Raw genomic sequence first — 13197 nt, 5'->3', positions numbered from 1 at the left:
ATGACCATAAGTATTGAATAAGTACTGAAAGCTGAAAATACATTCTGTGTTCTCTCATCATAGATTGCGTAAGAAGTGTACCTGTCTGCTCATATTAGCAGGAGTGAACTGGTTGAGGATAGGGTGCAACCCTGTTGCATCTGCAGCTGTTCTGTAATCCAGACGATATTCCATAAAAATAGTAATAGGAGTTAGTTTGTCTCTAAATTCAGATTCATCCTGAGGAAACCAGAGATTTGAATTACAATTAAAACATGTGAAGAAAACAACAACAAAAACACATCCTTCAAAAGTCTCTATAGGCAACAAACAGTCATCCCCAAGAGCAATACTAAGCAGTATTTTTTTTTTTATTGTTCACGCTGTAGTAGGAATGAGGAAGCCAAAACACCATTAAAACTTCTGAGCTTTTTTCAAACTAGACTATCTCTTTTCAGAAAACCTGCAGTGTAGACTTTGAAGACTGACAATTTTAGTAGCAACATGCCCGTTTTACAAATGGAAAACTGGAGCATATGGAAGTGTTAAGTCATAGAACTAAAATAGCAAGAAGCCTAAAGGGCTATACAATTCCACTCTTTCCTGTCAAACAAAATTCAGTATACTTCTAAGATCCCTCATAGATACTCATCTTTGGACTTGTGATTTTTCCTTCCTAAAATTACTACTTGGAGTTGCTGACTTTCATATTGTTCATTTCAAATTATTCTGTTTATTAAATGTAAATCCTGCCTTTCAGAGTACTTGCAAACCACCTCTTAGCTTTACATTAGCCACAGATTTTATCAACATAAACTCTGCTTAATTATTCTAAATTCTGAGAATAATGGAAATTACTGAATCTAGAACAGCTCATTGCAGGATCTTTCTTCAGAAGTTATCTCCTGTGGGCAGAAACCTATTGATAACTTAGTTTTAACTGGTTTTGCATCTAATTTAAGGTAATTTCATCTAGGTCACGTGTCAGTACTTTCTTTATGAGAATGTTGGGTAGAAAAGTGTTAAAGCTTTACTAATACTGAGATCTGGGATGTCTATTTCCATATAGTTCTCACTTACAAGGCCAGTCAAAGAAGAGTATTACCTATCCTCTAAGAAACCTTAATGATTACTAGTGTTTTTATTGGGTTGGGGGTTTATGTTTGATTTATAAGTACTCAGAGATAGATCTGAGCTGCATCTAACTTACATAGCTACACTTTCACATGTCTGTCTTCACTTCAGCCAGTGTTTCTTCTACTAGGTTACACTTTTTAATTGTGTTAGCATCTGCCCACATTTGTGGGGACTAAAACAAAAAGACTGAGAAAAAGAAAACTTAATATTTCAGCCTTCTCCATCTCCTCTGTTATTTGCTGATCTTTGCTTTTTAGTTGCAGACCCGTATTCTTCTTTATTCTTTTACCTCCAAAGTAGAAGCACAACCTCTGCTTATTGACTGTCATGTTCCTTGGAAATTGTAACAAATTTTATGCCTAGATGTCTTGTCCAAGAAGTCCATAACAAAGTTCAGAATTGAATTTTCAATCCATTTAGTGACCAGAACCTTAGTCACAATAATATCCATCATTCATCCTCTGACAGCAGTGATATCCCAGGACAGACATATGGTTTTAGTAACTTTAAGTCTATCCATTCGGCATGAAGTTTCCCTAGCATTTCTTTTTTCTATTTTTTTTTTTTTTAACACCTAACACAGGGAACTTGTAATAAACAATGCACCAAAAATTATTTGCCTAAAACATAAATGGCTACTTACCCTCAAAAAGGCATCAAGTTCTTCACAATTCATTTTGCCCCCCTTTGTAATAGTCATGTTCTTAGAGTGGCTAGGCTGTTTGCTGTGGAGAAAGAGAGCTCTCCTTATAGCTCCTTTCTGCTTAAGTTTATCCAACAGCAGCTCCACTTGGAAATCTGTCCAATCCAAAGCATTTAGGTTAGGGATGTTTCATTCAATTAAACATAGTGCAGATTCCCATCAGAAATGGAGCTGAACACTGGTTTCAGCTATAATGAAAACCTAGTACTTGGAACTTTTAAAACTTCCAGTTCTTCCAATACAAAATTTGTTACTACATTAGTTCTCAAACTAGTAACAAGCACTGTTGTTGTCCTAATTGGACTCTGCTTTTTCCTTAAAAACTGGAAACACAGAAGAGCACTGATAAATTTGTAATTTATAATTGCTTTAGAACTGCAAGAACAAAAGTTAAATTTCTTTTCCCCTAGAAAATTGTAAAGCAATCTTGCACATAACACTTACATTATTTAACTGTATTGCTAATCTATTTACTTCAAATATTTGACATAATGAAAATTAACATATGTAACAGCTATTTATGAATCTTTCCAGATCATACCACCTCCATACAAATCTTCCCATGCCATACAGAAAATAAGGAAAAGCTTTTATAATCGGTAGACAAAACCTGATTCTAGCAGGCTGTCTGTCACACTAGCAAATCCCTTAGAGACAACTTAAAAACCTGTTTGAAACAAACTTTTCCCATTCTGATCCAAAGAATCTGATTAAAAAAATCAGTAATATCAATCAGAAGGTCAGGATTTTAATATAACAAGCCCCTTGTGGCTTGTCTTTATTTTTCAGGCCTAACAATGCAGATACTTGAATATTCTTGTCTAGAACTCCCCTCAATGAGAGTTGATCTCAATTCTGTAAAATACAAAGATTTTCCAAGACTAGTTCCACCAAGTGGTTAAACATATACTTAAATCCCAAGTATGCTCAAATCCCACTGACTTGAACACAATTTCAGCAAAAAAACTGCTTAAGACAATCATGTAGACAGTTACTGAACTGTTAGGTTGTGCTGTAAAGGGTAGGCAACTGTTTCAATAATGAAAAAGAACAGCGACAGGTGCTCATGTCTGCAAGCAATATAAAAAGACTTTAAAGTTTTTAAACTAGTAGAACTTACTGAGTGAATTAGGGAGCTTTCCTTTGCCATCAGCTTTTAAGCAGAACTTTACTTTGAAGCTGTTGTGGAGGAAAAGAAAATATTTATTTCAAACACTTTTTTTCTCATTTTCTTCTAAAATCCTTTACTGTTTTTCTCAGTTTAAAGGTGTTCTCTTTTGAGACCACCCCAAAAAACTATTCCCAAAAAGCTCACTCCCAAAAGCTATTATCTACTGGTGGGAGAGAAACTATAACCTATTAATAAGTAGACAGCAATGCAAGCAATGCAAAGCTTTGGAGTCTTGATTCATGTAGTAGTCGTCACCTGTAAAGCAGAGTGTTTATTCGTGAAATCAAATGTGGCTCATTTATTTTTAAAGCTAGAAGGAACTGGCATACTGAGTTGAAAAGGAAGTTAGCACTAGAAAGGAAAAGTGAGTTTAGATAATCATCCAGGAACGAGAACCAAAACCAGAGCAGAGCAGATCATTTCCCAAGTGTTTTCCACATGCCCACCTAAAAAGCAAATTAATGGGTAAAAACATTGCAAAAGCTGTGTGATCCATTACCATCTTGGGAAGATCTTGCTCTACTCAACACTGACAACTGCCAATCTCTACAGGTAGGATGTAACTCTAGGAGTCAGTCTAGCATCTATTGAAGACAATGTTGGTCCTCCCCCTGTTGTCAAAGAGTTCTTATTTTGTATTGTCTGTTCTTTCAGAAAAATCTGTGTTTGATTGCCTTTTTTTAATTAGCTGACTAGACTTCCTGAATCCTTTTAAAAGTGAAAGCTTTTGAAAATAAAAACAAAAAAAGTCCCTCCCCTCAAAAGGGAAACAAAGATACCCTACTTACCAAGAAACTTTTACATCTGACAGTGAACAGGCTTTGTTTTCTGGGTTTAGAATGGTTGGGTTAACTTCCAGGGCAGCATTTACTCTAATAACTGGTCTAGCCCTGCAAAGAAAACACCCTCTTAAGCAGCATTCAACACCATGTTAGACAATACCCTCCCCATCAAATTGTGAAATATACACATACACACTTAGACAATATTTAGTGAAACTGCAAGAATAACAAATAATCACTGTGTTGATTAAGGAAAAGCAGGAAGCTTTTTTGGGCTCCTTCATTACCATCAGAGTCAGAACATGGAAAATTGAGTTAAGAGGAAGTCCTATTGATTTCTAGCACAGCGAAATAAGGTATGTTCCCAAAATGAGCAAGTTTGGATGAGAATATCAGGATTGCAGAGCAATAGCTAGCAGCACCCTCTATGTGTCTGAATCTAGAAAACTGTCACTCAGAAAGTCTTGAAGACAGCTTATTTGTATCTTAACTATAGATTATTGAGAAAGATAAATAACAGATAGCAGACTGTACATTTACTCAGTGAAAACAACAGCATAACATTTTTTTACTTCCAGCAGCTTGGAAGGTGGAGTAGCAGAATTTCAGACTTCTCTGGTCCCGCTTTCTTTAGTAACTCAAGAATGCCACTGAGCTTTCATTCTGCTTGCACTTACGTAAAACCATAGAGGGATACTTACCTATACAAAACAGCTGTGTCAACACCAAAGGCTCCAACAATCAAGTCTAGGAAGAAAGGAGAAATATTACACCTTATAATTTATTTTTTAAAATATGCTGTTAGTCAGAGGTGGGGCTACTATTAAGTTATTCTAAAGTGACATTTAGAGCAAAGGACCTGGATATCCATTTTTGTCCACATCTGTGGCTCCTTTCAGCGAGTACCCAAAACTGGGTGGCATAGCGCGAGCGGCCCACCGCCCTTCAAGAATTTGAGATGGGACTGCATTCAAACCATTTGCTCTTCCATTATAGATATAGACAAGTCCTCTCTTGTCCTCTCCACCATACGGTGCAGCAACTGCAATATCTGTAAACCAAAAGAACAATCATCAACATCTCCAAACACAGACTAGGAGAACATCAATCAATAATTTCTGGTATTAGTTTCAATGTGTATCAGTAGGGAGGAGATGCTGAACCAGCCTTGAAAATGCTCATCAACAACCTTTGTTTTTTAATTGGATGCTGCTTTTTGTAGAAAGTATAAATGTTTAACAAGAACATGTATCATAGATGGGGGGGGGGGGGCGGCGGAGAAAGGAATAGTTCTGCAAACACTTCTGCCCTTCAGTAACTGACTTGGAGCCAAATCATATGGATTTGAGATGCTTTTTAGAGTACGAAACACCAAGAACTACTCACTGTTGGTGCCAAATCACAAAACTAAGTGGGACTATCTGCCCATTTCACTAACACACGCATGTTTCTCCAAAGGGTGTGACTTTTTAATAATTCTGGAAAATTTAAATCAGCCTAGAACAACGGCATCAAATTCCAGTCTATCCTGATCATGGCCTGGCAACATGTTTTATGGAGAACTTCCAGTTAGTGCAATTATGCTATCTTTTAAAGCTTAATAAATTTAAGAGTACTTATTCTCAATGACTGAAACAGTAATAAACAAAATGCTAATTGGACTATCTCTAAGGACAGCTTTAGAAGTGTACATATGATCTAAATTCAACATTTCTCCAATTGGTTCAAAGACCAAACATGAAACGCTACACATATTAATTACACTATTCCCTCCTCTTTCTTTAAATTTCAGAAAGTTTCATGAAAAAAACAAGGACTCAAAAGTTTACCATTTTGTATTTTTGACTCATCTTTACAAAGTTTATGAAAGCAGTAGAAATTCCAATCTTGCACCGTACTGTGATGGAAAGCATTTTAATTAATGCTCCCAAAATGAAACAGAGCAGGATAAAAAAAAGACTAAAAAACCAGACTAAATAATGGCAAAGTAATTAAGAAGAAGCAGCTTTTGCTATGATTTTCTCATCTACAGTATATATCAGATAGAAATATGATGGAATCAAAACATTTTTGGATCATCTCCTCAAGTGACCGTATTTTTGGCTATTAGCTGTAACCTTTCTGATGCCTTCTGTGAATAGTTGCACACTAATTCTGTATACTATTAGCAACTAAACATGTCCCTTCCAGCCCAAACTATTCTATGATTCTATGATTTCATTAAAAAAAATAAATTAGCGCTATCTGGGAATATTAGCCTATTATAATTTTTGATCTTTCAGAAAATACTTAGCTTGCAAGCAGAATGGAAAAAACAAAAATGAGCATTTTTTGCAGAACTCAAATTCCTACCACTCTTTAGGAAACACTGGAGTACAACTTGCAAAACAAAACGTTCTCCCTAGGATTCCTGGAAGTCTCCACCTCAAAACTGTATGACTCTTGTCTGCTACATTGCTCTCCATTCCTAAGTGAAAGTAACAAGAAGTACTGGCAACAGGTTTGAGAGTCCACAGCTTCAGTTCTATCAGACTTGGACTTCTCATCCAAATACTTGCTCGAGACACTCTGCTCTTAGTACAGTTGGCTGTAGTTGTTATGGGATATTTTCACCAGATTCTTCCATTTTGAAATTTAAAAAAAAAAAAAAAAAAAAAATCTAGACTTTTCTCAGGAAAATCTCTTCTATCAGAACATTTTTAACCAGCTCTCTGAAACAAAACCTTTTTGGTCATCATTGTGTTTCTGGAGAGGAAAATTGGCTTTAAGCAATGGAAACAGGAAAATTATACTGAAGATGTCCGAACAAGTCACAGTGGAGAGTCAGATATTTCATTGAAGTTTCTACTGTACTTATCACTTAGAAAGTAATGAACTGACCAGTGTAACAGCTAAAATAATCCATGCTGTAGTTTAAATGGTATAGTCTCTGCTCGATGCATCCATGTAACTCCTGTTAGCATTCTTGGGAGTAGCATACAAGCATCGAAAGGAGTCTAGACCTTAGTGTCCAACATTCAGTCATGGTTAGAATGCCTAATGTTTGCGTGCAGAATCCACATTCAGTGTGCTGTCTAGATTTCATCTACAAACAGAAAATACTGATCAATAAATGATGTCCTACCATTGAAGCCATCCTGATCTAGATCCCCCAGAGGGGCAATAGAACTGCTGAATCTTGCAAATATCTCAAAACCATTCAGCTTTGTGATCTGAAAGCCTCCAGAGGCTCGTTGAAGGCAAATGGAAACTTGGCCAACCTCTTGAAGTTTCCCATCAGAACCTCGATCCATAAAAAGAGGGGCTCCAATAAACAAATCTGTGTAACTGGAACAAAGAAGGATAAGGTTCTTCAGTAACAGCATGAATATTCAGTTTCATTCTCTTAAGCATCAGTTAGTAGGACTAACTCAGCACTGAAGTCAGTATTAAGATGAAAGTTACCTATCTTTAAATTGCAACTGAAGGCAAATATCTATTGACAAAGTAAGCATAAATATACCAGAATTTAACATTTAAAGCATGTGAATACACATGTGTATTCATGTAAATAAACACAAAACAAATCTACAATTGTTAAAACAGAAGTTGAGTGTTAGCAAGAAAGTGTGTTGCGCAGACACATGTTAAACCAGTAACAAAGACAGAAATCTATATTGTAGGAAAGAGGTTTTAATGAAAGCTGCTTTTTTTCTTTCTAGAAACAAGCTGGGTGGCAGTGGGGAGAGGAGGACACTTACTTGTCCCCATTGATATCTGTGGCAGCCACCGAATACCCAAAATAGGCAGCCATCTGGAAAACAAAATTCAAACCAAACTTGAGTTGTAGCGATATAAACACACAAACAAGTTTATAGAAAGCTGTATGGAAAAGACATTAATGGAAAAGACATTAGGGAGATGATAAAGTATACCACAAAATTTTTTGATCCTTTCTCCTTGTATTTTCCTTTCTCTTCCTTAGTTTGTTGAAAAGTAAACTGAGCAGTTACCTTCCCCATTCCCCCTTTCATGATCCAGTCCTCTTTACCAATTCTCAAAATAGGAAGCATTTCCTTCATTTAAGTAAGACTGTTTTTCTAAGTAGTACTATAAAACTGAAACTCACAGAACATACATTTTTAGGATACCTACAGACTGTATAAAATTTTTCTTTTGCACATCAGCTAGTAACATCAGAAAATTATATGTTCTAGTACCCTAAATACCGTCTCAACATGTCATCTTTCTATAGGAACAGCCTCCTGGTCACCCATCACACTGAATAAAGCTACATACCTGCTCTCCTGTGAAGTTGTACATGGAAGACATGTTTTTCCCATTGTAAATTGACACCTGCACACAAAGAAATACATATTACAGCATACCAACAATATTGATCATTTTACTTATTGTAGAGTTTAATGTTTCAAATTTCCTACCATGCCCAGAGTTCTTGCTGCTCTTGGGACTCCTGATACAAAGTCTGAAATGTAAAGCAAGACACCCAGATAACTTTCAGGTCCCAAAGCACAGTGACTTTGCTTGAACAGAGTAGCTCACTCCTAGTGCTTTACATATTTTTCTTGTGCACTGTATCATTTGTTCTAAACCATTTATTTGAAAGACCTGTCCAGGCCTATTAACATGATTTTTTTACTGAAGCAAGGGCCTTACCTTCTATGCCATCACCATTGAAGTCTCCAACAGCCACCGAATAACCTGATGCAACAGACAAAATTAGTAAATCATTTTAAAAACCTTAGTAAACCTTTCACCTCTCTTTACATTCTTCATAGGTCTCTAAGCACAGTCCTCTCACTTCATCTTAAAGTGCAATGGAATAAATATTGCCGTTAAGTAGCTTAGATTATAAACAGCTACATGAATTGACAGTAATACAGCAGCATCCATGAATTTGAGATCAGAAGATGAAAATTTTAGAATTATCATCCTGGGAGCTGTCACGGTCTAACCTTGCTTTCTTCTGAACACGGTTAGACATATATGAAACTAGATGATGATTACCCACTCTTCTAAGGGACTCTATCTGCTCTCTTCACTACTTCCCAAACGTGATTCTTCTACATCTTATTTTGTTTTGGTAGATTATTTAGAAACAGCTGCTTTTCTAAAAAAAAAAGGTACACAACTAACTTCTCACATAAAAATCATACCTTGGCCATTCCCATATTCGGCCTGAATCACAGAGCACAAAAATTCATGGAAATACTTACATTTATTTTGTCATTAGGTGTTTTTTGAATCAAGGCTATGGCAAGGTAACTAAGCTTCCACCATACATAAACTACTGCATTTTCAAGTATGTAGCTCTTTAGTTATCTGTCAAATGTTGAATTACTAGTAGTGTGACTTAGACTTAGGTATGAATAGAGCAAGGGAGTTTTTCAAGTACAGCTAGGTTTTCTTCCTTTTCAAACTACGCACCCAAGTAGCTGTCATCAAAAGCAGCACTAGCAGGTCTGGTTGCTAGCTGGTCATCATACTTTGTACTGTAGACTTTGGAGTCATATTTAGCCACAATCTCTGTCACTCGATCAGAAATAAGTTGGCCTAAAGAGAAAGAAAACAGCTTAAAACCACAAATAAAATATGTGTGCACTCATTCAATAAGCAACAGGACTCTAAGAACGCTTGCTTCTAAAGCAACATCTCTTCCACAATACTGACCAGAAAATAGGCAACAGCAGCACCACCAGAAAGGATACAAGTGAAAATTTGGATCCTACTTCAGCAAATAATTATGCACATATTTAATCAAAAGCACACGAAGATTTCTCACTGAAAATAGAAGCTGCTCCTACACGTAAGCCAGGACTTAAATGAGACTGCTCAGTTAGGTTAACAGTAAGCATATGCTTATGGTATTGCAGAAATGAGTCATCGCTCCTTATCTAAATACATAAGAGCTTAATATGGCAGACAAAAAACTAAGATGAGCATAGTGTATTACCGTGTTCTCTGTTTTCATTTCATGAGCCACTAGGTGGTGACTTCATTACATTCTTTTGAGTATAAATTAAATCATTAATCACAAAAAAATTTTTTCAGAAGAGCATGTACTTCACATACATATTCATGTATGTATGAAGCATAGGGAAAACTACTCCTCCAGCATCTTAGAATGTAGAATAAAACTTTGGGGTGAAAAATCTAGTTTTTAGAAGTATACTATTGTCTTCTATTCAGAGGTAAGGTTGGGTTGGGTTTTTTTGGTAGTAGAAGAATAAGGTTGTTTCAGCCAATGAGATCGCTTTTGCCAAAAAGCAATAAAATGAATACAGAAACAAAATCTATACTATACTGTATCTGCCATTTAGTTGCAATCACTCCACTTTGTTCAGAATTTAAAACATAGGACTGGAAACGAGCCTCCTGTGCTGCTTCATCTACACATAGGCTGGCATGATACTGAAAATCTTTCATAAACATTAGTATTTACATTCAAAAACAGGCAGTAGAGTTTGGCAGCTATGTCCTTATTGTAGCAGCATCATCTTTTGAACAGAGAGCTATAGCTAAATGCTGAATGATCCTCCAAACAAATACTGATGGAATCCCACAATAGCAAAATACATACATAATGTTCTGTGTAAACAGCGCAGTTAAGTAGTAAAATGTGCACCACAGCACAAAACAGATCAACATAAACAAATGCAATAATGATAGTTCTCTTCGCAGGGTGCATTTCTCATTGAAAATACATGTTTCATATGTGTGTCAGAAATTACAAAGCGTGTAGATTTTCAAACAAGCAAAATATCCCAGAGGAAACTTAGCCTGCTGGTGGAAGCAAATTCCACATTCCTGGGAAAATGCCTTTAAAACAATCAGAGTTATTTAAAAGACAAAAGACACATCTCTACAATTATTACTTCAGGTTTAATCTGTGGTTGCCTTAATTATTCAGGAAATACTTTGAAGGAGGAGGAAGAATTATTTCTGTTCGTTTTCTTACTGATGAAGACTTTGACCGTAGTTGGAGGAGTGTGGATAGAAATGACTAAGAGGATAAAGAGAAAAATCAAAGAGGTCAACTTCTCTGTGTCTGAAATGATATATCTCACCTTGCCAGTAAAAACTTCCAGGTCCTCCAAGCAGCACTCTGTCTCCCTTGGTGGGGGGCGGGATGGGACAGGGATGGGGAGAAAGAAAAAGAAAAAAAGAAAAAACATATTAAGCATATCTAAAAACAAGAGAACATGTCCTATGTTTATGGGAAGTAATCCCATGCACGTATACCACAGTAGCTTCACCGACCCCAATACATTTTATTTTTTGAAGGAATGATTAAAAGTGCGTCCCGTAAAATGCTAAGATAACAAACAATATGCCTTCTGTGACTTGCTTGTCTGTTTCACCCATTTAAAATTCTAGGCAGAATTGTGCTTTTATTGTAGGAGACCCTTCTACCCACATACATCTAAGGCAACAGAAATACAATTAGGAGAAAACATAAGACTGCTATAAGGCAATCATAACATGTTTTTAGGTCAGTACACAAAACTAGTTTCATCTTCTGCCCCTGCCACTTTCTGTAATTTATCTTTAGGAAAGTTTTATTCAGAAAAGCTGTGATGTAATTCCCCCACACTTTGTATTCATTGGTACAACTGCAATCCACAAACCATTTTATGAAACTTTAACCTCATTAGTTATCCCAGTGCTGCGAATTTGCTCTCTAAGTAGTGAATTGGGCCATAGGCTTTGCTGCATAATTAAGCCACTTATTCAGGTTTTAATCTTAAAAACTCCCATATTCACCACTCAGAAAAATCTAGGTCAGCGATTTGAAGATACCTTATACCCAGGCTTGCCCACTCTGCTAGGGTTTTGGATTAGAGCCAAGGTTGGTTTTAACAGGGGCCAGAATCTGCACAGTAAGCTTCAGGTCTGCACAGTAAGCTTCAGGTGTGCATGTAAAGTAACTCAACCCTTACAGTCCTTCACTGCACTTTGCAGTTTCTTCTGGAGCAAAACCAGAGTGTCCTCAGGCAAAGAGTGAAGGGCTATGACCCAACCATAAGATGTGAAGAACCCAAAAAATTGCCACATCACAAATAGGACTTGCACGGTCTTAACGTGTCTGGACTATGCTAAACAATTTAAATGTACAATATAAAAAAACCTACAGTTAGTTCGCATATTTGTGCACAGTTTTTTTGTGCTTAGATTTAAAAAGTAATTGTGAATTTAAATTTAAAAAAAGAACCATAAAAGGCAGGGAGAACATAAAAGTAGAAGAAACACAAGACAGACCGCAAAAAAAGAAAAAGCCTAATGAGAAAAACAAAACATAATTGACAAGAACATTGTTTACCAGTTCCCTTTAGCAGTTATTCTTCCTCAAGAAGTAACACTAGCTATGCACTCATGCCTTCACAATAATTATCTCAAAAAACCTGACTACTACAGTTTATTTCACTTGAGGACCAGCTACAGCAGAGGTTTATGGCATGAGTCTGGGAAAGCAGATTATTTGTTCAGCACATGATTCCTACAAGAGGTTAAAGCGTCCCACTGTGAAGATGTAGGGAGAAACTGGTTTATAATACCGGAGTGGTTTGAAGTTATTTTTGTTTATTTACAAGGATGTGTTTGGTTGGGTTTTTTCCCCCAAGGAATGGTAGTTTACATTTAGTTTCATAATAGCTGTGCTTGTATGTGGTCCATATCAGGGTTGTTGTCAACTTGCAACTGTCTGCTGACTCGTAGGAATTGAAAAAGATTCACATACCTTTGTAAAGTCAATACTAAATCCACCTTGACAAAATCCCTGTCCATCTGCATCAATAGTGGCTACAAAAAAGAACGGATAGAAAAGAGAAAAATAAATAAAATAATTATCAGTACCAGATCAGATGATTCTGTGGATACTTTCCAATGCATCTTCCTAAGTAACCATGCACTCCTGAACTTGAACCTTGAAAATTTTTTTCTCCTCAGTCAGTATTTTCTCTTCATTAACAACTCACAACCAAATGCTGTAACAGCTTTAGGGCTGGCCTAACATACATATAACATCAACATATGCTCTGGCCTAACACAGTCAAAGTAAACAGCAACTCCACAGTCCTTTGTATTTAATCTTAATTTAAGTTTTGGGGAAAAACACTTGCAATTTTTCTTCAGGAAATAAGGTATCCAGAAACTATTAAGTTTTTCTTTTGGTATGGAATAAAAATCTGGAAGGCACATAACCGGAAGTTGTTTCAAGTATTGGCTTAAAACACAAAAAAAGCAGCATACCTGGCTGAAAAGATCTCTACGTACTGAGACTCATCCCAGCAAGAATTGTTATGGCTGAGTTAATCTTATGATCATACAGCTCCAAGGTAGAAAAGTTGAGACCCCCTTATCTGGAAGTATGACTACTTAACTAGCATGCTTTAGTTTAATACATGCTTATTTAACTTCTTTTTATG

At 36.3% G+C, this 13197-nt stretch overlaps 1 protein-coding gene across 2 annotated transcripts in view; it reads right to left on the bottom strand.

Annotated features, from left to right (window-relative positions):
- The window catches only part of ITGAV (integrin subunit alpha V), a 55683-nt gene that overhangs the window by 23412 nt on the left and 19074 nt on the right, over window positions 1–13197 (bottom strand). For both annotated transcript variants that reach the window (XM_049810507.1, XM_049810499.1), the window contains exons 5-18: window positions 12510–12571; window positions 10840–10885; window positions 9200–9325; window positions 8429–8473; window positions 8194–8237; window positions 8051–8107; window positions 7513–7565; window positions 6897–7099; window positions 4632–4823; window positions 4474–4519; window positions 3779–3880; window positions 2940–2998; window positions 1760–1914; window positions 82–219 (exon numbers count right to left, since the gene is read on the bottom strand). In XM_049810507.1, coding sequence (XP_049666464.1) covers window positions 82–219; window positions 1760–1914; window positions 2940–2998; window positions 3779–3880; window positions 4474–4519; window positions 4632–4823; window positions 6897–7099; window positions 7513–7565; window positions 8051–8107; window positions 8194–8237; window positions 8429–8473; window positions 9200–9325; window positions 10840–10885; window positions 12510–12571 — 1328 coding nt within the window. The remainder of the gene's footprint in view (window positions 1–81; window positions 220–1759; window positions 1915–2939; window positions 2999–3778; window positions 3881–4473; window positions 4520–4631; window positions 4824–6896; window positions 7100–7512; window positions 7566–8050; window positions 8108–8193; window positions 8238–8428; window positions 8474–9199; window positions 9326–10839; window positions 10886–12509; window positions 12572–13197) is intronic.

Source organism: Accipiter gentilis, chromosome 1 (genome assembly GCF_929443795.1).
Source record: "Accipiter gentilis chromosome 1, bAccGen1.1, whole genome shotgun sequence".
Lineage (NCBI taxonomy): Eukaryota > Metazoa > Chordata > Aves > Accipitriformes > Accipitridae > Astur > Astur gentilis.
This window is presented reverse-complemented; position numbering and strand designations above follow the sequence as displayed.